This window comes from Chelon labrosus, assembly GCF_963514085.1.
Source record: "Chelon labrosus genome assembly, chromosome: 24".
Classification (NCBI taxonomy): domain Eukaryota; kingdom Metazoa; phylum Chordata; class Actinopteri; order Mugiliformes; family Mugilidae; genus Chelon; species Chelon labrosus.
Genome location: NC_140357.1, coordinates 12,033,414 through 12,058,552, shown reverse-complemented (window position 1 = coordinate 12,058,552; position 25,139 = coordinate 12,033,414). Strand labels below are relative to the sequence as shown.

At 43.9% G+C, this 25,139-nt stretch overlaps 2 protein-coding genes across 3 annotated transcripts; both read left to right on the top strand.

Moving 5' to 3' along the window:
- The first annotated feature begins 2,588 nt into the window (after window positions 1–2,588).
- dnpep (aspartyl aminopeptidase) lies at window positions 2,589–8,285 on the top strand. 2 transcript variants are annotated; one of them, XM_084574723.1, is made up of 15 exons: window positions 2,589–2,733; window positions 3,165–3,255; window positions 4,400–4,488; window positions 4,591–4,704; window positions 4,956–5,081; window positions 5,173–5,297; window positions 5,441–5,525; window positions 5,653–5,760; window positions 5,989–6,066; window positions 6,401–6,481; window positions 6,786–6,946; window positions 7,268–7,307; window positions 7,404–7,505; window positions 7,692–7,859; window positions 7,997–8,285. In XM_084574723.1, the coding sequence occupies exons 1-15, from the start codon at window positions 2,728–2,730 to the stop codon at window positions 8,045–8,047; spliced, it is 1,425 nt and encodes a 474-aa protein (XP_084430849.1). In that variant the 5' UTR covers window positions 2,589–2,727; the 3' UTR covers window positions 8,048–8,285. The 2 variants fall into 2 exon arrangements, with proteins under 2 accessions (XP_084430849.1, XP_084430850.1); XM_084574724.1 differs by lacking the exon at window positions 2,589–2,733 and adding an exon at window positions 2,841–2,885.
- An 840-nt stretch (window positions 8,286–9,125) lies between these two features.
- Window positions 9,126–23,872, top strand: ptprnb (protein tyrosine phosphatase receptor type Nb; the record flags this gene model as incomplete). The annotated part of the gene is made up of 23 exons (XM_084574719.1): window positions 9,126–9,514; window positions 14,523–14,573; window positions 16,895–17,005; window positions 17,085–17,187; window positions 17,271–17,433; window positions 17,523–17,904; window positions 18,228–18,371; window positions 18,493–18,527; window positions 18,610–18,797; window positions 19,574–19,660; window positions 20,336–20,415; window positions 20,641–20,705; window positions 20,901–21,110; window positions 21,264–21,590; window positions 21,674–21,821; window positions 21,927–22,000; window positions 22,085–22,162; window positions 22,246–22,365; window positions 22,466–22,632; window positions 23,088–23,141; window positions 23,219–23,283; window positions 23,374–23,447; window positions 23,801–23,872. The coding sequence occupies exons 1-23, from the start codon at window positions 9,436–9,438 to the stop codon at window positions 23,870–23,872; spliced, it is 2,877 nt and encodes a 958-aa protein (XP_084430845.1). The 5' UTR covers window positions 9,126–9,435.
- Window positions 23,873–25,139: the final 1,267 nt, after the last annotated feature.

Here is a 25,139-nt window from a genome sequence, read left to right as displayed (position 1 = left end):
TGTTTTGGTTTATAGTTTATTGGAAATCAACCTCAAATAGTCGCGTGAGACACCGCCAACAGATTGAGCAAAAACTCTTTAACCACTTACATTTAGTTTCAGGTTTCTGGTAGGCATAGCAACTGAGATGGAGGATGGGGGGAAGGCAGGTGACGCACAGCAGTTGGATGGATGGGTCGACAAAACATTGGACTAAAACACAGAATGATATCGTTTGGTTTTCCTTTTCAAACATCTACATGTGCTACCTTTTTCTTTTGAGCATCTCCTACATGTCTTACTTCTCACAATTGTTTTTTTCTTTTTCTCTCTAACTAGTGCTACAGATTTATGTGCTTAAATGCACTTACGCATAGAAAACAGTCAAGTGATAATTTGACTTTTCTTTCTCTCTTAGTAAAGTTGATTAACTAAAACTATGCAGTATTAAATAAGTGATACAAAAGTATTGTATTGCCGCTGTAAGTTCCTGGACTTGTTGGGTTCCCGTACGCTCATGAGAAAATCTTCTTCCTCTGCTTTTGTGATCTCACACCATAACAATGTCAGGATGCAAGGACAGTGGCTTTCAAAACCCTGCGTCATCCCCACATGGTGAGACGGCCCAGGTCCTTAATGACAGCACCCGAAGGGGGAAGAACCTTGACTAACCTGCCTTAAAAAGGAAAACTATCCCAACGTGAGACTGACTGAGACTGAGACGTACAGTATGTGCCTGCAGACACTCGCACACCAGGAGAAAGATCACATTCACAAACAATTCGTGCTGCTAATGATGATATCATTAGGATGTTTGACAGTAAAGTGGATGGATAAACAGGTTTCTGTCTGCCAGCAGACTTACTGCCGACGCCTGAGTTAAAAGAACTGAAACAAAAAAATCTTTAACACCAGCAGAAAAACTAATGAATTTCATTGTTTAGCCAATGTCTGCGTTTTAGGACCTCTAACTAAAATATTTGAGTTATTTTCCTTCACTCCACTATATACCCAGTTGGTAATGGATAGTGTAAGATTTCATATATTTACATGTTTCCCACAGAAACAGTTAGGGATCTGTGTCCGCTCTGATTGGTCACCTCCAGTGATCTGAATAGGCTCTGCCCACACGTTTGGGCTCAGAGATGAAGCCTGCAGAGATGCTGGTAGAGGATAGTCGCACTGGAAGGGACTGTTGTGAAAGTTCAAGACTCAAAACTTCACAGGACTGAGTTTTGCACACACCTCCGAGTGCAGGATGTATGTCAGACTCTAGAACTAACTAGAATACAACTTTTCTGTCAGTGTCGGACCAGATACCTCCAAATATGTGACGCTGACAGTTCTGGGTTCAAACCCAGCGGCCAAATGGGGCCTTTCTGTGCAGAGCTTGAATGTTCTCCCTGTCCTCGTGTGGGTTTTCTCTCAGGTGCTTCTTCACAGTCCACAGGTTAATTGGTGGTAGACATGCATGTGAGCGTGAATGGTTATTTGCCTCTTTGTGTTAGCCCTGTGATAGATGTCACCATGTAAATGAGGTCGGCCACGATGGTAGTAAGCTCAGCACTTTATCCTTCCAGCCTGTCCAGGTTATAACTTACAGGCTAACAGTAGATCTGTCTGAACTGGACATTCAGAATTGAACATAAAAACTCTTTTTAAAATGCACACTGGTCACTGCAAATGTGCTGCTGTAATAAGTTGAAATGTGGCCAACTGCAAAGAGTTTAATGTCTTTATTGATGTTTTTACTGATTGTACTCACAGGTGTAAAGTTCTTTGTAGCTAAAAGTTGATTATTTCCAGTGAGTGAGTTATTTGGCGTGGGTGGAATTGAATCATTATAATTAGAAAGCAGAGTGGAAAGAAGAAAGAGCGATTCCCACATGATAACACTCTATTCAACACTTCCACCGAAGCCTGTTGCTCTCACATCTAATAATAGAGTCTGAATACGAGTCTGCATGTTTTCATCCCTCTGGGCTTCCTCAAGAGCAGGAGAGACGACGTGAGCTGACAGCTGAGGTAAACATCTCTTTGTCGCTTTCTGACTCTCCTCCTCCTCCTCTCTGTCTCACCCTGCTTCATCCTCCCTCTTCCTCCTCTTCCTCCTCCTCCACCCTCGGTGTTTAGGACTATATAAGGCTGGTTCCTGTGGTGGTGTAGTGATTAATGGCTTCACGGGGGGAAGTAAACACAGAGGTCTTTAGGAGGAAAATAAAACAAATGAGGGAGAGTTGGCGTGATTATTCTCCTTAATTAAACATACCTCATCGTAAATACCTCAACTGTGCACTGCGTTTTCAAATGATATATTATTAACATTTTAAACGAGCCAAATAAGTTACATTTCAGGCATTGGGCTGAAGATCTCCTCAGTCACAGAAGAGGATTTATGGTTTGTGATACACAAAAATACTAGTGGTTTTATGATTCAAACTCAACACCTATGAATACAACATACTGTACATCACCAGGTGTAATATTTTTACTGGTTCTCTTTACTTTCACTTTATTGTTAAAAAATAAATAGAAAAAAAATATATAGTGATTAAAATTTACAATTTAGGGAATTATTTTCCTGAAAATCATTGTCCTGTGGTCAAATAATGAGGCGTTGCAATGCACCTCCTGGCCGCTGGGTGTCGCTGTAACGCGCTGTGTTTGAGACAGACACTTCTTCTCTCTGTCAGCTAATCTGTGGCTGCTCTTCCCGTTTGACTACTGCCGAGTTTAAAAGTCCAGTTAATGCAGGTAAGTGTCATAAAACTGATAATTCTCGCTACGTTATATGGACGGGTTGCTCCCTGTGTGAGAGCTGCTTTGACTTTGTGTCGGCAGAGGAAGCGGAGCGAAAAGGAAAAGCCAGAAAGATCTCATTTTCCGCTTCAGCTTTGTTAGCAAAGGTTAGCTTACTTCATTTATCGGACAAGATAATATAAAGAAGTTTTGTGTTTAAGGAATCGTTCAGCATTTGCTATTTCATAGCTTGTTCTCATTTTGTAATAAGTGTCTTATGTACCTCACTGTTATACTTTTTCTTTCTCTCGCTAAATTGTCTAAAACTTGATTAGTGTCCGAAGTTGGAACTAGTCGCCGGTAGCTTTTCGCTGCTAGCTCTACTGTCTCATTTCTTCTGCTGAACTTGATCCTTCTCAAGGTTTTTTTGCTCTTTTTCTTTGCAGTCTTTGATCATGAGTAGCTCCAAGGAGGCAGTGCGGGCAGCAGCCAACGAGTTCGTGCAGTTTGTCAACAAAGGAGTCTCTCCATATCACGGTAAATGCAGAAAAAGTGCAGAGAAAATCAAAGTAATTTAAATCATTATAAACTTCTTCGTGCAGATTTGTGCAAATTAATCGCTTTGTTTCATGTCTATGTTAAGCATTGCGTTGCATTTTCCAAACTATACTCTTAGTATATAATCTCAGTGTTGCAGAAAACCCCAAACCAAACTCCATTCACAAATCTCTGAATTTAAAGTGTCCTTGCTTCTCAGTACTTATTCACATAAGATACTCAGCCATCCTCACTGTGTTATAGTATATTAATACGTGGGTATTTAAAAGAGAGTTTAGTCATCTAATAAATGACTATAATGGTTATTGGATAATTCAACGAGTGTCCTTTTATTTTTGATGCATATTATGAGAGAACAGATATATTCCTATTTCTTTCATTTTAGATTTTACGTTAACAGATAAGGCAGCAGGTTGAGAGAACAAAGAGATTTTCATGTGTCGGCATTAACGCTGTGTCAGTTGAAGACGATCGCTTTAACAGATGACTTTGAGCTTGAGATAAGATAGAGTTCCTGCAGATGGAACTGATATTTCATAATGTTTCCGAATGGCCTTTGAACGGTCGCCTCCCCCAAAGTGCATCTAACAATTAAAGAACACAAAAGCGGTGAAAATGTGTATACAGGAATAAATATGGAAGTGAAAATGAATGATGACGTATAAAAACTGAAAAATACCTGCATGCATCTAATTCCCAGCTTCACAGCTAAAATAAGACAAAAAAATTATGAGTTGAAACTATTTATGTCGAGCAAGAAGGTTCCGGGTTCGAAACCATGGGCAGACTGGGCCGAGTTTGCATGTTCTCCCTGTGTCTGCGTGGGTTCCCTCCAGGTACTCCAGCTTCCTCCCACTGTCCAAAGACATGCTCGTTAGGTTAATTGGTGATTTTAAATTGGCCTTAGGTGTGAGTGTGAGCGTGAATGGTTGTCTGTCTCTCAGCCCTGCGATAGACCGGCGACCTGTCCAGGGTGTACCCCGCCTCTCGCCCGATGACAGGTGGAATAGGCTTGTTTTGTTGCCAGGCTGTTGGAACTAAATCCAGCTGCAATAAAAGATCCCAATAAATATCACGGACAGAAAGAGTCAGCATCATTTGTCCTCTGCTCTCCTGCCTGCAGTGGTTGAAGAATGCAGGCGGCGTCTGTTGGAGGCCGGATTCGTCGAGCTGAAGGAGACGGATCAGTGGGACATCAAGCCAGCTAGCAAGGTGAGGCAGGGGTTATCATCCTCTGCAAGGAGTAAATGGGGAGTCTCAACATTTTGGGTCTTTCAGAGATGTTTTAAAAAACCTTCTCTCTGCTGTTTGCAGTACTTTGTGACCAGGAACTTCTCTAGCCTCATCGCCTTCGCAGTTGGTGGACTCTACCTTCCAGGAAACGGCTTCTCCATGATCGGAGCCCACACAGACAGCCCATGCCTCAGGGTGAGAGTCTGCCCACAGTCAGAAAACTCCTGATGTGAAATCCTCCACAGATCAACCACACCAGAGGCGAGCTTAGATAAGCTGAAATGTGAGGAGGCGGAGTAAAGCCTCGCCAATGCCAAGAGTCACTCAGGCAGAGGAGCTTTTAATCTTCTCCCTCCGGTGTTTTTGGCGTTTTGAAGCCAATAGAAACGCTGCTTCTTCCTTGGAGCATCAGCGACATAATGCAAAACAAGTGTTTGTGCTTTCAGGTAAAGCCGAGGTCTAAGAGGACAAAGCAGGGCTGTCTGCAGGTGGGGGTGGAGTGCTACGGCGGCGGCATCTGGAACACCTGGTTCGATCGGGACCTGACTATTGCCGGCCGCGTTATGGTCAAGGTACCAGGATTGTTTTTCTATAATTATGTTCTGGATAAGTCAGGAAGTGAACCTAAATTAGTAAAGTGATGGAAACATCATCTTCCTGCAGAGTGACAGCCGGCTGGTGCACCGGCTGGTTCACGTCCCCAGGCCTCTGCTCAGGATCCCTCACTTGGCCATCCACCTGCAGCGGGACATCAACGACTCCTTCGGCCCCAACAAGGAGAACCACCTGTGAGTGACTTACTTTCAAAGTTCAGATAAACATGTGAGCTGATGACAATACTCATACTAAGATACACGATTCAGGGAAAGTAGGAAAAGCTTTTTCTTTCCGACTTTGTGATTGTGTGTTTTTTTCCATGTTTCTATCTCAGTGTGCCCATCCTCGCCACGGCCGTCCAGGAGGAGCTGGAGACGGGCTCTGTGTCCTCTGGAGACGCCTCCTCTGCTGCAACCACGGTAAAACCCTCACTGAGATAAATGGTTTTTCTTGTACAATCTTTGTTGTTTTTCTTGTTCAACAAAGATTGTGTAATGAAGAGAGAAAAAGAATTCCAGTTTGAAAGAGCTCGTGTTCTCTCCTCAGGCGGAGAAGCACCACCCGGCGCTGGTCAAGGTGCTGTGTTCAGAGCTTGGTGTTGAGCCTCAGTCTCTGCTGGACTTTGAGCTGTGTCTGACTGACACTCAGCCTGCGGTGAGTAAAACATTGACCTTCTGTCACTTATAAAAATCCCTCTTCACCCCCTGAAGCAGCAGTAATCTCAAGAACGCAGCTGAATCTCTATTTTATTTTATATCCGCTTGTAATATGTCATATCTCTGCTGTTAAACTCTTCAGTGATCCCACGGTTGTAGAAAATGAAAATAACCGGACATCCTGCGTATTTCTCTGAGCTGTGTTCTTATTCTCTGCTGTCTGCAGGCTTTAGGAGGCGTCTACGAGGAGTTCATTTATTCTCCTCGCCTGGACAACCTGCACAGCTGCTACTGTGCGATGAAGGTCAGATGCAACCCCACCACGTCCAAAAGTCACATTTCTCCTCCCAATTATTCTGGAAAACTTCCCAAATAAATGCAACAGAACTCTATTAGTTCTTTTTTTCATTTTTTTTACTTCTTTAACAAGCTTTAAACTGCTCTGGATGAACTTGAAATAGTTGAAGATCACAAGTCACAGCCTCTACCTCAAAAAGACTTGTTTAAATGTTTTTGTCATGTCTTGCTAAACAGAAGCAGGTTTTTAATCGCTCGGACCCTTGTGAAGAAAGTCTTTTTTAATTTGGAAGTTTCTCCTAACGTTTCATTTCTCTCCGTTCGTCTCTGCTCTCACTCAGGGACTGATGGACTCCTGCTCTGGAGACTCTCTGGCCAAAGACACCAACGTCCGCATGATCACTCTGTACGATAACGAAGAGGTGGGTGTTGACAGTGTTTGGGAGATCATTCTTGTCTGTGAGAAGTGTCCGTGAATGTCTGAGTTTCCTGAATTTACACTTGGACTGAAGTCGTGAAAAGAGCCAAAATTTACCCTAAACTTCATGAGATATAAAATAAAATCTTGCAGTCTGCCTGCAGGAACCTTTTCCTGTCAAAACTTTGTATTAATCCACAGATAAATGCATTTACAGGTTAATCATTCGTTAATCATTTGCTTTGTAAGTGTAACATTAGTTTAATATAAATAAACCGAGTCTCTCTGTGTCTCTGTGTTTCCTGTAGGTGGGATCAGAGAGTGCTCAGGGGGCTCAGTCCAACCTGACGGAGCTCATCCTCAGCCGCCTCTCCTCCTCCTCCTCCAACCTCACCGCCTTCCAGCAGGCGGCGCCGCTCTCCTTCATGATCAGCGCTGACATGGCGCACGCCGTTCACCCCAACTACCCGTCAGTACCAGCAACACAAATAAAAGATAATTCTCCTTATATGGGAGTGACTTTTTATATTAATGTGTGCAATAAACTGAATAATGTGCCAGTACATTTTAACACAGATCATCTGGGCTTGTGTTGAGCCTTTTCGATGCTAATTAACCGTTTTTTAAATGGTCTTCATTTGTACATCAAAGACAAAGAAAATGAGATTCACTTTGAACAGCTCACACAGTCGCTTCTCCTCCTGAATATCATTAAATCTCAGAGGCTGTTCAGCTGATGGGATTCTACGTCTTATTAAATTAAAATGTTCTTGATGGTTTTTCCTCTCAGGGAGAAACACGAAGAGAACCACCGACCAGCTTTCCACAAGGTCTGTGCTTTCACTGCCTGGATGAAGGCAGTATAAATAATTATGTGGTATGTGATACTGTGTGTATTAATGTTATTACTGTGACTTTTCTTTCAGGGCCCAGTGATCAAGTTTAACAGCAACCAGCGCTACGCCACCACGGCCGTCACCGCCTCCATCGTCAGAGAGGTTGCCAGCCAGGTCGGCGTGCCGCTGCAGGTGTGTGGTTATAGATGAATTATTTATTATGCAACCAAATTATAAAGTGACAGTTTCATTTTTTTTAAAGGGGTCAGTGGGTATTTAGTCAGTAATTCAAAATTTTTGTCTGTCACATGAATTGTAGTTTCTATTTTGTTGTGGAAAGATGAACATACCTTGTGTCTTCTTGTCGTCCCTCTGCAGGATGTGATGGTCCGTAACGACAGCCCCTGTGGAACCACCATCGGACCCATCCTGGCCGCCCGGCTCGGCATCCCCGTGGTGGACATTGGAGGTCCCCAGCTCTCCATGCACTCCATCAGGGAGATGTGCTGCACCTCCAGTGTCTTGCAGAGCACCACTCTCTTCAAGGTAACTGTAGTGTAGCAATAAAAGATATCTGAAGGTCATTTATAAACTAAATGACCAGCGTTTTATTTCATTAAAAGAAAAAGGCTATCAATAAGTTTTAAACCACACTGCCACTTCCTGTCTGCTTCTCCCTGCAGGGTTTCTTTGAGTTGTTTCCTTCCGTGAGGAGCACGCTGGTCGTCGACTAGAGCCGGAAAGAAATGATGGTTAAAATAAAAAAGGATCATACATCATTATCAATATTACTCATAAAGCTGCACATGTAATGCATCAGAATAGTTTTGATGACGATTGGGATTTCTTATTTGTGGCTGACAATGATCTCTTCTTCCTCAAACCCAACATACTGTGACTATTTCAATGAGAATCACATGCAAAGATGCACTCATTTCTTATGAAATTCTTAAATAAATAATATAAAATCTATCGCCCGTTGTTTTTGTTTTTGTTTTTCCTTCTCCTCCTCCTCCTTGTGTAAATGTGGAAGCTTTCCTCCTGCAGCAGAGGCTGCAGTAATTTCATTTCACCTCCTCAGTTTTAATGAAACACAGCGAGGAGCCAGATGTGCTGCTCTGCCAAGTGTCTTGACAGTCTTTTGGCAGAAGGAGACAGACGCTTGAGCCACGTCGTGATGCAGAGTGAGACATACCTCCTCTACTGGGCTTTTAGTTTTATCACTTGGAAGGAATAGACAATCCTGTCAGGGTCAGATAAAACAGACAATCTCTTTTATTTAAATCTCCTAAAATTAGAAATTTAGAAGGTGAACAATTTAGTACGCTGCAATAAATGTAATTCATGCGACGACCATAACGCTGTAGAGACTAAACAGCTGATCTTATCCCCAGAGGAATCACCTGTTGTGTTAAAAACAGATAATGAGACAGAAACAAGCTAAATTTAAGAAAGGGTGTTTTAAGAACAAGAAGCCTGTTGTATGAAGTTACTGACTTTGTGACAAAACGTAAAGATTCATAACCTTAGGTCTGAGCTGAGAATCTTTATTTTTCTTTTTTTTTTTGTCTGATACTAATCATCTTCTGCAAACGTGAAATCAACCTGCAGAGTGTGAGAGCGATGATTCATCTTCTAATGTTACATCAATAACCAGCCTACATGGGTAAAATGACACGCACTCTCCAAAGGGAAGAGCTGCGCGCATTTACGCACGGAGATCATTTCTGTAATTCTTCATATCCATTAATAATTCTTGAGACGGAGGTGGAGTGATTCAGAATCACCAGCTGTGTTTGTTTGTCAGGTGAGCTGTGACACAGTAATGTTTAATGACTCTAATCTGAAGTGTCAGATGCGTGTGAGAACACAAACATCATTTCATTCTTGTAGCTTCTTCATTTTCTCAGCCACAGCGTAGCGCCCCCCTGTGGCCAGGATACTCCAGCCCGCCCTCCTCCCTCTCTCACTCTCTTTCTCCCTCACTCACACGCTTCCTCTCCATCAGTCCTCCAGCAGCAGCAGCAGCAGCCTCTCCTCAGACATGGAGAGCTGGTAGAAGTGCAGCAGCAGCAGCAGTTGCGGCTCTCCTCTCCTCGCTCCAGTGGATGTTGGATGTACCATGAGGTCTCCGCGGCTCTGGGCAGCTCTGTGCCTCCTCCTCACCGCCTCCTGCCGGTTGTGCGCGGCCGCCCGACACGGTAAGACTGCATGCGGATCGGATTAGGTCCGAGCGCAGATGGAGACGGATGCACTTCCCTTTTAATGAACCCGAGTCTAGGCTGCGAGGCGCGGCGCGTAAATCACCACTTCCCTGCTGAGAAGTCCCTGTAGCAGTGTTTCTATAGTAACTGTTACACTTGCAAGTGTAGGAGTTTGGAGTGACCTTACGTCACTTTATGGTTCTCTTTGTCCCCTTTATATCTGCTCTACCACATTTTGAAAGTATTCCTCTGAAATTCAAAGCAGGATTTGTAGAAGTTTTTTTTTTTATCTCTTCGCAGTCTGTTGTTCATCACAGTCGTTCTTTTTTTTTTTAAAGCTGAAACTAGTGAGCTGTATTTTCCTGTGACATCCTGAAATGTGTCAACTAATGAACAGAAACAACAGCAGTCAGGTTCGCCAGGCTACGTCCTACATGTATATAAAGGTTTTTCTGCGTTTCCTGCTCGGGCTGTTTACACCGGTGCAAAATTGCGTCACTGACGCAAATGCTCTGACCGTGGGTTGGCTCGGATGTGTCTGGCTGCCCGGATGAATCATTTTGTTGCTCCCTCTACAACGACAAACAGCAAACACACGACCGAAGAGGAGCAGGAGAGAGTGTGTGAGAGAGAGAGAGACTGTTGAGATATGCAGCCACAGATGGAGAGCTTGATCTTTAGTGAATATGAATGGAAATATATATTACCTACACTGGCCCTGTGTCTTAATCTGCACGGCTATGACACCAATGGAGATAAATATTAATTAATAAGAGCATAACTGTGACGATAAAGCTCTATGATGGTGTACCTGCTGGAAATATATAGTCCTTATTACAAAGATGGAGCTTAACAACAAACTGTAAACCACATGTGGCAATAAACAAACAGGAATTAGATGTATTTGAAACAATAGAACACAGATAACTAATTAAAGGAATATCACAGACATGGATGGATCTACATATAAAATAATTTTGTCATCAGTACATGTAGACCTGGGTTTCTTCTAGACATTCTCTACAGGTCACATGTAGATGCCCAAAACAGACTCCAAACATGTACGGCTTCAGGATGTCCACAAACATTTCATGCCTTGACTTACTCTTTAAAATCCAAGCTGCACTTCTCTTTGTGTTGGATTCATAGTTCCTCCTACACAGACCTGCAGAGACACAAGATGAGAAGTGAGACATCTGAGCTGATGAAAGGGCGAAACGATATTAAAACAAATAGGAACTAAAGACCTGCAAAGAGACACAAAGGGACCACAGCAAGACAGAGATCAGATGTGGACACACTGAAAACAGACACAAAACAACTAGAAATAGGAGAAACAACTGAAGAGAGACACAAAAAAGTGTCTCCTGAGAGTTTGTACATTGATGTATTTGTATATGTAAAAACAACAGATGTGAAACATTGTCTGGAGCATTGTTTAGACACTGGAGCTAAGGTTCCGATAAAATCCCAGCAGAAACATGAATACAGAGTTAAAACTCATCACACTCACAGTTATGACTCATAACTGACCTCTCAGCTCCGTCTGCTCTCGGTAATTACAAAGGCTTCCTGTCTCTTCGTCACAGGGTTTCAGCACCACGGACAGCGAACAGCAGACCGTGTGAAATCCTTCTGGTCCTGCAGCGTTTTCACAGAGAAAATCATTGTTTGTGGTCGTTTTATGCTGTGATTTTCTCACAGACATCCATCCAGGCTCCAGCTGAACCATTTCCTTTATTGATTTATCTGCAGAGGATTTTCTTACGATTAATAATGTTATAGTTTCGTCTACAAAATGCCAGAAAACTGTGTAAAGAATCAAAACCAATGTAAGTCCAAAACACCTTAAATCTCCAGTTTACAATCAGATACAAAGACAAAAAGAAACATCAAATTATTGCATTTGAGCAGAATATACACCGATCAGCCACAACATTATGACCGGAGAGACAGGAGAAGTGAATAACATTGACCATCTTGTCACAATTCAGTGTTCTGCTGGGAAACTTTCAGACCTGGCATTCATAGACATGTAGCACCCACCAAGACCAGACCAGGCACCCCCACCCCATAGCAATGACACTCCTTGATGGCAGCAGCCATCCCCAGCAGGATGCAGCCTGACACAGGCACACACACAAAAACGCTTTGGGAACAACTCGAGGTGTTGACCTGGCCTCCAAATTCACTAGATCCCAAACTGATCAAGTATCTGTGGGATGATCCACAGAGGCCCCTCCCCTCAAAGGCCCCCCCACTAACAACATTCTGTTTCCAGACACCACAGGACACCCTCAGAAGGCCCATGTCCATCCTCTGCTGAGTCATAACTGTTTTGGAGGCACAAGGGAGACCTGCACAATATTAGCTAGGTGGTCATAATGTTATGCCAGATCTATGTATGTAAGAATGACAGAAACAGTCAGTTAATTCCCTCACATGGCTTTAAAAACAATTAATCAAGTTAGTTATGATGACCTGCAGTCCTGAGTGGATGAATTATCAACAACAATAAATAACCATCAACATAACGTTTTAGTTTTATCCTCTGTAATTTGAATATAGAGTCCTTGTCCTTTCAAATCCTATTTTCAGTCTCTTTCTTATTATCAACAGTAATGACTTCCTGTCTGTGGCACTTAGCTCCACTGGTTTCTACTGAGGACGTACAGCTTGTTTGTTGGGGACTATTTTCAACAGCGGATTAATCCTTTGCTTCAGGCCAGCAGTATGTGGAGGAATATGATTCAGTTGTTAGCAGGAGACATTCATGGTTGGACCTGTCCCTTAAATTACTGCTCAGTCAGAGTGATTAGTGTGAGCTGGTAGAAAGGTAAAAGTTTAACTGAGCTGAGGAGGGTTGTGACCGGGCTGCCTCTGCTGCCACTCATCAGCACCGTGCAGCTTTTACTCCGCTCCATCCAGGCTGACTCATTCCACCTTAAATATCCCCTGTCAGCCTGCAGACCAGAGGACGAGCTCTCAGCAGCAGCAGCAGCAGCAGCAGCAGCAGCGGCGGCGGTGGCCACAAATGCCAGAAGCACCATTATGAAAACAACAGTGAATTCAGTCTGGCAGAAAGTTAATGGACGATAAAAGCGGAGCTCGCAGATACTGATGATGATGACTATGATGATGAGATTTCACTTATGAGGATAGTTTTTAATATGAAGGCTGCAGAAAGAAACTACAGAATACTTTATGATCGAACAAACTCTGAGCTGCTTTTTTATGCTCAGTGAACAATGACATGATGAATGTAATATTGTCACAGAACAGGAAGTAATGCATAAAACATTATTTAAAGTTCAGGTCAGGTGTGATCAGAGATTTTGCTCTTCTTTAATGTCTTAAACCACGTTTTAATTCTCATCTGTAAAATAACCAAATGCCACTTTCCCACACCATCACCAAAGACAAAATGGAGCTGTATGTGAGCTCAGAGGAAACCCTGCCAGACGGCGACGTTACACAGCATGTATTTTCTCTAATTAGCGTCAACTGGAGGAAGAAGTTTGTGAGAGAAAGAGAATTTCCCCGGAGGAACGTTAAAGTCCTCCCGTTGTCTCGGCATTGAGTCATTTTCAGTGGTTTGCTGGTGTAATTGATCCGTACAGAGAGCTTGTGTTTCTTTGGGTTCAAGATCTCCCTCTAACAGAGCGACTGTTTGTCTGAAACAGCAAAGAAATCCCTCCACTTTGCAGCGTTTTCCTCATCACATGTTGTTTATTCTAAAGCCGTGTGTCAGAAATTACACGTGTGCAGCAGGAAAGCCATTTTGTTTAATACTTAAAATAACAAAGAGCTGAAAGAAAATGGTTCAGATATTTCAGCAACTGAGTCATTGGTCAACAATGACAATGTTAATGGAAAAACTGAGTATTTAATAATGAAAATATCCCTCCCTCATGACGTCAGCCAGTCCATCCAGATAAGAATGAGCTGCAGTGAGACGCTCTTATGAACTAAGTGAACGTTTTCTCAGTCTGCTAATTACAGACTTAATTACACAGAATTTCTCTCGGTGATGTTTTGTACCAGAAGCGTTGCCTGAGTGACAGGGATGGACGAGATCTTGTAGAAGTGGGAGATACAGGAAGGAGAGAGAGAGAGAGAGAGAGAGAAAGAGAGAGGGACGGATGATGTGTGGGTGGAGGAGAGAGAGAGAGAGAGAGAGCAGAGATTAGTCATCAGGTGGAGTTCGGTCGGAGGGAGCGAGGGATGGACGGATGGAGAATCTCTCCGTTCTATGTTTAGCCGCCTCTCGGCTTTCTCATTTACTGGAGATTCCCTCTCTGATAGCTCTGCGGAGGAAGCTTGTTTGCGTCGTCATGTGGTCGATACTCAGTCTGACTTTTTATAGATTTCAGGGGGAAGAAAAACACGAGTGGAGGAAGAAAATGAAAACTGAGATTTACCTCAAGGCTTCTTCTTATTAACTTACTCTTGACTCAAAACAAAGTGGACGTCAGCTGACCGCATTTCTCTGCTGAACACATTAAGGAGGAGAAGTCTGTGTGTGCAGGACAAGGTGTATTTCCTTAAGCTATCACAGTCTACACAGGATTATATAAATCCTTAATGAACAGGCATACATAAACAGAACCGAGCGAGCGGCTGCATGACTGCGGCCCGTTTACTGCCTCGCAACAGATTAGAAGCTGGGAAAAGGTCAACTGTAACACACACATGCACACACTTCCATCTGGAGACGCTTAGCAACACAGTACTGATGTTGAATGTAGCTGTGCGTCGTTGGGGAGTTCCCACAGTCAATTATGGATCTGTCTGAGTCCTGTACATTTTCTCTTCAGTCCATATTTATTAACAGAAAAGTGTTTTTTAAAAAGTTTTAAATGAATAAACCCATCAATATTACCAGACTTAAAGGGAGAAGAGCTTTATCTGTTGTCTTAGGAGCAAAAGCAGTTCCAAACTTCAAAATGTGCAGGTTTTTTGAAGGTTTGCAGCTTCTTTTAAAAGTGTTTCTGTTTTCCTGTAGGTTGTTTGTTTGAGAAGAAACTCTGTACCAGAGATCAGCTGTGCAATGACGGTGAGTGTTTGACATCACATGCATTTAAAATATATTCTTTCGCTGCCCGACAAACTGTTTTTACATGTTTTTCCTATAAAAAAGTAAATGTAAAATAAAAAAAATATATATATATAAGCATAAAATTCCTCTGTCTGGGTCAGAAATAAGAGCCTGGCACCTCAATGCACGCACTGCTTTTATTAAGTGCAGCAGCCACACCGAATAAAACGTAATCAGCTGTGATTGGTCCGGAGGACGTTCATTATTCCACATAAGCTCTCAGCTTGTGTGTAACACGCTCATCATCATTTAAGCTGTTTCACGAGGATGCAGTTTCTGCTAAATGGAAAAGGAAAGTGGGAAGAAAGTGTCTGTGTGAGGTGCTAGGAATCAATCTGCAGGATTCATCCACTGGAGAGCATGAATGTCACAGCAGTCCGTCCAGTGCCCTTGTGCAGTTGAGACTTCTCAGTATATTAAAATAGAAATATATGAGATAATAAAAAGAATTCATTACACTCCAGTGCAGCTAGTATCTTCTTGTCTGGTGGGTAATAGCTAATAAAACCTGTCACGTACGTATTTAATTCATGTTAAAATCAATCAATATTCACCCTGTATTTATTTATAGGCTTCTGCTCCAGAGATGCATCTAAACATCTCTCCCCTCACAGGGAACATGTCATGTGAACACAGTGTCCTGGTGGCTCTGCATATTCCATAAACTTCTTCCTGAGAGAAAATTTGGAGCTAAACCCTCCCAGATATTCTTCTTTGTTAGGCTGATGTGGACTATTAGCTCATATTTGCATGGTACCCTGAATGCAACACGATGGGAATAGTAAATACAGCAGCAGTGACCGGTCCCAGCAGGCTCCTGCTGCAGCGGCACGCTTCAAGAAGCTCTGACGTGCATCTCCTGTCCGTCACACAGCCAGGAGCTGGTTGGCCGTCACGGCTCGGCCTCCCTGCCTTTAACGGGGCAATCTATAATCCCTCAGTGGGTTTTCCTGCTTCCTCCCAACACGACTCAAAAGAGGCGGCTGCATTATTGAAGGCGGTGTGTTCCCGTGTCCACGCTTAGGATTATTTTGTTCCCTGATTCTACAGGCGGAAACATGAGAGACCTTTTGATGATGTGTTTAGTGCAGGAGGACAGAGGAACAGTCTGTGCTTCTGGGTGGATTTTCAAAAATGGTTCATTTTATAGACTGAGAGCCCAGAGTAGGAATAAGATGAATTCCATTCTCTCAATTTATTTAGAAAGGTTAGATTTTCTAGTAATTTAATTCTTTATTTTAAAAGAAATATTCATTGATAAAACTGAATCCTGGAGCTATTCTTCTTAAAACTTATGTCATTTTCAGCCTCTGGAGAGTAAAACAAGTTCAAGTTGTTTATAATCTATAACACTTTTTAGCACATCCCAGTCCTCATTTAAAACCTGGACATGTGTGTGTGTGTGTGTGTGTGTTGAAACATGTGTGGCCTGGTGTTAAAACTAAATACAGACGTCACTACTTTCTACTCGTCACTGGACTGATGCATGTCTCGTCTGTGTATGAAAGATGGACAGAAGGAGGCGGGGATGAAGAGAGACAGGAAGAAAGGGACGGAGCGTAGAGAGAGGAATACGAGCAGTGTACGAGAGGAAGATAAAAGAGAGATGAACAGGGTGTAGAGAGTAAATCGAGTGAGAGAGAAAGAAACAAAGAGAGAAAAAAGGAGCGAGGGAGCAACGTAAACAAGGTCTCGCTCCGTCATCTGCTCTCGGCCAATCGCAGCTCGCTCCTGGCCGTCTCTATGACAACACTGACATCACTTGCCTGACGACCGTGTGTCTCCCTCATGTGTGTGTGTGTTTGATGAGAGATGGAGGGAGACGGAGGTGATGACTCACCCAACATGGCCCACACATATACACACAAGTGTACCAGAGTGTGTGTGTGTGTGTGTGTGTGTGTGTGTGTGTGTGTGTGAGAGACTGTGTGTGTATGTGTGTTTACAGGTTTTCTGCATATACACTGTTTGTGTACATGTGTTTGTATCTGAGCGTGTGTTGTATCTGTGAACAGTGTGTTCTCGTTCATGTCCACATGTGCATGTTTGTGTTATTTTTTCAGCTCTATAGAAGCTGGTGAGAGAGTCAATTGAATATTTTATTGAACGCTGTGTGTCAAGCAACCTGTAGCAGATGATTCTTTTCATTCGTGATTTTTACCGAGGGTTAAAAGCATCAGTGAACGCCCCACTCAGAAATCAAACTGCATTTATTGCCGTTTGTTCAGTCAGTCAGACAGTAATGTGTATTCACTCCAGCTTTGTCTCTTTCTGTGCAGATGGTTTGTTCGGACAGTGCAGGGCTCCTCACCAGGAGCCCGTCCAATACCAGGTGTCCGTGCCCATCCTGCACAAACTGCAGGAAGTCCTCAAAGACCTGATGGTTCAGGGTGAGTTTCAGTCAGAGAACTCCCCATTCTGCCCAGCAGTGTTGCAGTATTAATGAGCTTTCTGTGTGTGGCTCCTCAGGTCTGACCTGGAGGGACGACGTGACTCAGGAGATCATCAGCCGAGAGCTGAGTCACGTCCCCACCATCGGCCTCCGCTCTAAACTCCAGAATTCACCCAGACAGTAAGAAAAAGAAGCCGGTTCCACCTTCCTTCAAAATAAATCACACCTGGCTTTTAAAATGAACAGACAGTTTTGTTTCTCAGGTCCTCCAGACTGTTAGGCCGCAACCCACAGAGGGTTCACGACCCTGAGGAGCAAGGTGACGGCGAGATGATGCAGCAGTACGTGGACTACATGGTCCTCGACCCCTCCCGGTCCTCGGTGCACATGCAGACGCCCCTGCTGGACCCGTACAACTACCAGCAGGTAGGAGAAGGATTCAGTCCTGAAGTAAGCGTTGATTGAAACACAGCTGGAAAGTTGAGTGGTTTAATGTGATGTATCTGTTGGTGCAGCAGCAGTACGGCTACCAGGAGGAGGACAAGCGCTCCTTCAACTCCCTGGACGATAATCCAGCCTTCCCGCTCCTTCCCTCCTCCCCTCGCTCAAGAACTCGAGGAAACCCTCTGGACCGAGACCGGCAGCTCCTCCAGGACCTGGTGTCCTATTACCTCACGTCCCCTTCTTCCTCCTCTTTTTCCTCACCCGTGCAGTCCCTCTCCCAGCACAGAGGGCCGGTAGCTGCTCCATCTTCTTCCTCATCTTCCTCCTCGTTCTTTCCAGAGCTGGACTTCCCGTTGGACTACGGCGAGAACTACATTTCCCAGGTGGCTCAGCTCAGCAAGCAGGCGGAGAAGAAGGCGCAGAAGGAGTATGACGCCCTGTCTGGACTGGACGGTGAGAGAGGATACTATGTTTTGTCAGTTTCTGTTCATATTTGACTCCTTTTTTGTATTTTTTTTGGTTTGTATTAAATAAATTTGGTGCCTCTTTGTGTGTCAGTCTTTGTCTCTATCGTACATTTTGTCTCTCTTTGTTGATTTTGTGTTTTTGAAGTTGTCTTCAATCTCTCTGTGGTCAGTTTTTGTGTCTAGAGTAATGTTTCTGTCTCTTTGTTACTGGTCCATGTGACAATCCTTCCATTATTCCTCCTTTGTTGCTCCTTCAACTCTCCTGCAGCTCTTTCAGTGAATCTACTCTGTGTGGCGTGTTTTTTCTAGAGCACTCTCGGCAGAGACTGGCTCTGCTGCTCGATCACAACGGCCTCGACATGAAGGACTTATCCTCGGAGCAGAAGGACAACCTGCCGGCCGTTCTGAAGCAGCTGCAGCTGGAGAGCTCCTACGCCAACAAACAAACCAAAGGTCGCTGTCTTCACTGCACCACCATCCTCCACCCATCAGTCTCTTTACTGCTTCACTAACCGACCTTCATTTAATTCACATTGGCCTCTCGTGTCTTTACTGTTCCCACTTTAATATTCAGATAAATATGGGAAGAATGCCGCCACAGGAAAGAAGGTGAGACTTCTCTCTTTAGACCAAACAATATAACATCTGTTTGTAGGAGGGAACATATTATTATTGTATTTGTCTTCATCAGGTCACAGAGGGTTCGATGGCCTATAAAACAGTCACCCAGGAGGCTCCACCCTCCACCGTCAAGTCCCCGAAACCAGCAGGAGCCCAGAAGGAGGCGACTCCCACTGAGGCAGCCAGCCAGGACAAACTGGGGAAGAAGCAGCCGGCGGCCCAGGAGCAGGAGTTCGGCTACATCGTCACCAACCAGAGGTACAGTGGGTTTATTTGTCCCGGTTGACATCACATCACCTGTTCACATTGAGTGAGACTGGAGTGTGTTCGTGGTTAAAGACATATGGACGTCCTCAGAGACAAACTACAGCACAAGGTAAAGTTTATCATTCTCACTGTGAGGAGATGTAAGATCAGTAGAGAGAGAAAGACAGGAAGGAAGGAAGGAAGGAGGAAAGAAGGAAGAACGAAAGAAGGAAAGAACAAAGGAATGAAGGAAAGGAAGGAAAGGAAGAATGAAATAAGGTAAGAAACAAAGGAAAGACTGAAGGATGGATTGATAGAAAGAAATAAAGAAAGAAAGAAAGGAGGGAAAGAAAGAAAGAAATAATGTAAGGAAGGAAGGATGGAAAGCAAGAAGAACGAAAGAAAGAAAGGACCTAAGAAAGGAAGGAGGAAAAGAAAGAAAGAAGGAAAGAAAGAAAGAAAGAAAGAAAGAAAGAAAGAAAGAAAGAAAGAAAGAAAGAAATAATGTAAGAAACAAAGGAAAGACTGAAGGATGGAGGATGGAAAGAAAGAAGAACGAAAGAAAGGACCAAAGAAAGGAAGGAGGAAAAGAAAGAACGAAGGACAGAAGGAAAGAAGGATGTCTCTGTGTGTATCTGTTGACGTGTGCATGTATGATTGTGTTTGTGTGTCTGTGTGTTGACGTGTGTGCATGTATGACTGTGTGTTTGTGCGTGTGTGTGTGTGTGTGTGTGTGTGTGTGTGTGTGTGTGTGTGTGTGTGTGTGTGTGTGTGTTTCGTCACTGCAGCCCCCTCAGTCTGAACGACGGGGTTCGACTGCTGCAGCTGCTGTCAGAGAGGATCGGCCTCTCCACCAGCTCCTTCATCAACATCAGGTAGGGACCAGGGACCCTCACAAACTAAACTAAGCCCCCGACCTGCTCGCCCAGCGCCTCTGGATCCCCTCCCTCTCTCTTTCTCTTCCTTGGATCTCTGACTTTTATTTCATGGGGGTTAATATAAACCACCTGGAGCTGGTTTGGGACCCGGAAACACCCAAACCTGGAGCTGGTGGTCGTGGTGCACTGATTCTCTGCATGTGGAAGCTTTATTCCTCTTATTCCTCTTCCTGCTCACCTTCTGTCTCCTTCTGATCGAGTCATTTTCATCTGGAATTCTTCATTTGGATTTACAGTTAAACTAAATAAACAAAAATATTATAAGAAACTGCAATTAATTTTAATTAAATAAAAAAGAAAAATGTATTCATCCCACAAATCATACTGCCTTAGTGAAGCAGTATGTTTTTATTTAAGCATTCATTAAATAATTAAACCTTTAAAACTAAAGAACACACCAATAAAAACCAAAAAAATAATATAAAATATCCAAAATAAATGAATAGATAAATCAGGTTCTTATAAAAGACTAAAATACAGAAAGAAAATGACCTAAAAGAAGATTTTTTAAATTTTATTTAAAGAATAGAATCTGTCCTGACTATCTTTGGTTTAAGTAAATACTAATCAGTGAAACCTTGTGGGTGTACTCTGCTGTTTTCTTGTCTGCAGCGTGGTCGGACCTGCGATCACCTTCGAGATCAGACCCAACCCCAAGAACCTGACGGCCGGAGACGTGGCAAATAAAGCTGGTACGTCTGCTTTAGTTGCTGTGGCTGTTTTAGTCCTGTGGGTCAAACTCTTATTGAAATATTCACCTCACCAGAACTCTGCATGAGGCATTTCCTTGAAGCAGTATTCTGTCAATAATCAGCTCATTCTGTCTTTATTATTTTCCAAACTAAGTGGAGTTCATGAAGAGACGTAACAGAGGGAGGCAGCTTTTAAAAATGCTTGTTTTTTCTTTTTTTTTTTAGTTGCAGAGAAGAATTTCCTGGAGTCTGAGACGGGCCTGAAGGTGCTGCAGAGCGGAGTCGGAGAGGTGGGTGATGTGCTTGTAAAAAAAAAATACTTTTACAAGCTCCTCCAATAAATATCTGTTGGAGATATTTTAGGAGAGATTTTAGGTTTTATTGTCTTTTTCTAAAAACAAAAAAAATGCACTGAATCCAGTTCTATCCTTCCCTGTCGGGGCCCCTTTATAAAAGCACGGATTGGATTTGTCCACTTGTCACAGAGGAATGATGGGAAGTCTTTGCCCCTGGTGACCAGAGTCCAGACCCGCTCCCGCTGGGTGTTTGCGACGCTGGTGGCCATGGCCTGTATCGGCGGCATCCTGGTGGCAGCCATGACCATTGCCTGCCTTCGTCACCACGCGCACCGGCTGGCGGCGAAGAAGCTGGGCCTGGGACCAGAAGGAGGCAGCTTCAGCCACCAGGAGTACCAGGTCAGAACACAAAGACACAGCAGTAGCATGGGGAGATATTCTGAAATGTTATGAAACAGGCAGATGTTATAACAGCACTGAAAGTCTAATAAGGAGACACAGTATGGAAGAGGGAAGTGTAACGCCACGATGCATGCACAACTGGCTCACCAGGACCTGTGTCGCCAGCACATGGCCTCCAAAGGCGCCTTTGGACGCCTGGAAGCCGCTGCCCTGGGCGCCGTGGGAGGAGCCAGCGGAGGAGGAGGTGGAAGTGGAAGTGGGGGAGGAGGAGGAGGAGGAGGAGGAGGGGGTGCCGGTGTCGGGGGAGGAGCAGGAGGAGCAGCGGGAGGCGGAGGTGCCGACTCGAGGGTGAGCAGCGTGTCGTCCCAGTTCAGCGACGGAGCCCAGCCCAGCCCCAGCTCCCACAGCAGCACCCCGTCCTGGTGCGAGGAGCCGGCTCAGGCCAACATGGATATCTCCACCGGTCACATGATACTGGTCAGTGCCCGACACAGAAATTATCAGTGGAAGAAGAAAGCAGCTGTCACGTTTATTTAAACACTATGAGTTTACTTTTGAAGGCTTACATGGAGGACCACCTGAGGAACAAGGACCGTCTGATGAAGGAGTGGGAGGCTCTGTGTTCCTACCAGGCCGAGCCCAGCGCCGTCTCTGTGGCTCAGAGCGACGCCAACGTCAAGAAGAACCGCTGCCCCGACTCTGTGCCCTGTGAGTCCCAGCCACTGCTTCCCTCCCATCACACAGTCATTATCTCTGATCACCTGTTTCTGCATATGCTGTCTGTAAAGTCTCCTGTTGTCCGTTGTCCCTTAGATGACCACTCCAGGGTGAAGCTGAAAGCGGAGATCAACCCTTCGCGGTCGGACTACATCAACGCCAGCACCATAGTAAGTCCACCTGTCCTCTACTCTCCCTCATCCTGATCAGTCACCTGCTGCTTCAAAGATCAATAAGTCTCCACCTCCCTGCAGATCGAGCATGACCCCCGGATGCCGGCCTACATCGCCACCCAGGGCCCCCTGTCCCACACCATCTCTGACTTCTGGCAGGTCAGTGTGAGCCTGATGTGCAGTGATGAACATTTAGTTGTATCTTTTATTGTCACTTCATTGTCCTTTCTGTTGCTGTGTAGATGGTCTGGGAGAACGGCTGCACTGTGATCGTGATGATGACGGCTCTGGTGGAGGATGGAGAGAAGCAGTGCGACCGCTACTGGCCCGATGAAGGCTCGTCCCTCTACCACATCTATGAGGTGGGAGCTCGTGTGTGTGTGTGTGTGTGTGTTCATTATGTGTGTGTGGCAAGTCTTACAGCCGCTGTGATTTTATTTTGTCTCTGCTGTGTTCCTCCAGGTGAACTTGGTGTCAGAGCACATCTGGTGTAACGACTTCCTGGTGCGTAGTTTCTACCTGAAGAACGTGCAGACGCAGGAGACCCGGACCCTCACCCAGTTCCACTTCCTCAGCTGGCCGGCTCAGGGCATCCCCACCTCCACACGCCCTCTGCTGGACTTCCGCAGGTACTGCTACTCTAACGTCAAACCGACACGGATAGCTGGATTATTTTGTAAATAGTTGCAGAATAGAAACGTTTCACACATGTTACCTGATAAAGAATCAATGTACCTGATAAAGAATCCATCCTTCAGTCTTTATTCCTTTATCCCTCCTCCCTTCATTTTGAACATATCTGTCTGTGTCATTCTTGTGGTTTGCAGCTAGTAGTCTGGGTCCAGTTGCATAGTCACAAAAATGATCATGGACTGATGTGGCTGCAGCAGGAGGTCCATCACTTTTACCCCCTTTATCTATCTATCTATCTATCTATCTATCTATCTATCTATCTATCTATCTATCTATCTATCTAAAACTTACTGCTTGTATACGTTGTATGGTTTTATTTAAATTGTTTTATATTATATTACGTTTCGTTGTAATTGTGAAATGCATTTTGTCATTCTGTCTTCCTCCTCAGGAAGGTGAACAAGTGCTACCGAGGACGATCTTGCCCCATCATCGTGCACTGCAGGTAAAGCCCGCCACGCTTCGAAATCTTTCATTTCCTCCGCCTCTGATGTGTTCATTAAACTTGCTGTGTTTCCATAGCGATGGCACAGGCCGGACTGGGACTTACATCCTGATTGACATGGTTCTGAATCGCATGGCTAAAGGTGACGTCGGTGATTCATTTGCGTGTAAAATCACATTCTCTCCTGGGCGTTAGTCACACGGTTGAGTTTAATCAGTTTGTTTTTCTGCAGGTGTGAAAGAGATCGACATCGCTGCAACACTGGAGCATGTCAGAGACCAGAGGCCTGGGATGGTCTGCACTAAGGTGAAGGAAAATAAGAACTTAATAATAGTATTACCTATTAGTACATGATGGAGGCCTCCAGTACTTAAAGGATCTGCTGCAGACATCTTGGTGAAAATGGGGTCTAATTAGTATCCAGGTCATAATGTTATGGCTAATCTACAGCTGCTCCATCGTATAAGCTGCTGAACTAACATAAGTTCAGTCATTGTTTTCATTCTTTAGTCAAGAAACCTGCAGCAACAAACTGTCTGGAGCAGTTTCTGTATCTTCAATGGCAGCGTCGATTTATAAAACAGAGTCAGCTGGAAAAAGATGAAATAATTCTAATTTGTAATTATAATCTTAATATATTGTTTGTATTCTGTTTCCAGGACCAGTTTGAGTTTGCGCTGACAGCGGTCGCTGAGGAGGTGAACGCCATCCTCAAAGCTCTGCCCCAGTGAAACCAGTACGACCCAGACCAGCCTCCCGTCTGCCGGACTCTCCCCGCCTCCCTCCCTCACTCCTCATCTTCACATTTCTCTCTGTGACGATGATGAAGAATGACGTCATGCTTCTTTCTGCTGATGCCTTGAAACTTGATGTCACATGAAATGAAAACAGGATTTACACGGGGAGGTGTGATTCTTTAAATGTTTGTGGCAGAGATATGATGCGTTCAGGGACCTCCAGGAGAAAAGCTCTAACGCCACAAACTATTTAAACATCACTTTTCTTCTCCCTGTGGAAATCCAGCCTGAAATTCTGGTAGCTTTTCCTCGTCTCTGTGGTTGACGTTTGTTGAATTTGTGCTGCTCACCGTGGGTCACTGTGTTTTGGGCTCTGTGAGGAAGGTAGAACATATTTTGAAGCATCAGAAGGCTGACGATGAATTTCTACATCCTGCTGCATCCTCCTCCTTTCCTCACGTGGCTAAAGCCTGTACGTCCTTCTCTTTGTGTGCCATTCACATCATTTTGCCTCTTGATATATTGTCGTTTACCTCATGCAAGACAGAAAATGAAATTAAAAAAAAAATATCTAAACAGAAATGCTATTCTATGATAAAAAATAAAAGCTATTTTGTATCTGTAAGACCTTAAATAAATCTTTTCGTGTTTTAGTGCTGCAACCACTCCATGTGACCTCTGACTTTCTCTACTTCACAGCCTTTTGTTAATAACATTACACACACAAACCTGCTGGTGCTGCAGGATTTAGACTTATTCTGAAAGAGGACACTTTCACTCTTGTAGCTTTACGCAGCGCTAGGAGATTAAATGTCATGTTTAAATATTCATGTTACAATATCAACATTTCTACTGATTGGAAATTAATATTTCATGCTTGTTAATGTCAGACAAAACGAGACACAGACTCAACAAATAAGACTAAAATGACACAATAGTAAATTGACAGTAAGTCAGATTGTAACACAAATAAACTTTCTGATTGGTTTTAGAGCAGGATTAACAACAAACACAGAATTTAATTGTCTTTTATGAGTATTACTTCATTGTGAACATGTTCGTGGAGGTATCTGTGAAGTCTTTGGCTCCACAAGTTATCCTGGAAACTATTATAGTCTGTGTGTTTTGTGTCTTTCTGTTAAATCATTGCACAGATATCTGAAGCGTGGTTGTTGTACTGCCCTGCAGAGGGCAGTAATATGCCTAAAAGAGTCTAAAGAAACAAAAGAAGATTTACATCCTCTCTCTTTGATTCTGTTTT

What these genes read in the sequence shown, in the direction of transcription:
- dnpep (XM_084574723.1), top strand. An exon ending in CCTCCTCTGCTGCAACCACG is followed by an intron (nt 5,526 to 5,652) that starts GTAAAACCCTCA and finishes TTCTCTCCTCAG; the next exon opens with GCGGAGAAGCACCACCCGGC. An exon ending in ACCGACCAGCTTTCCACAAG is followed by an intron (nt 7,308 to 7,403) that starts GTCTGTGCTTTC and finishes CTTTTCTTTCAG; the next exon opens with GGCCCAGTGATCAAGTTTAA.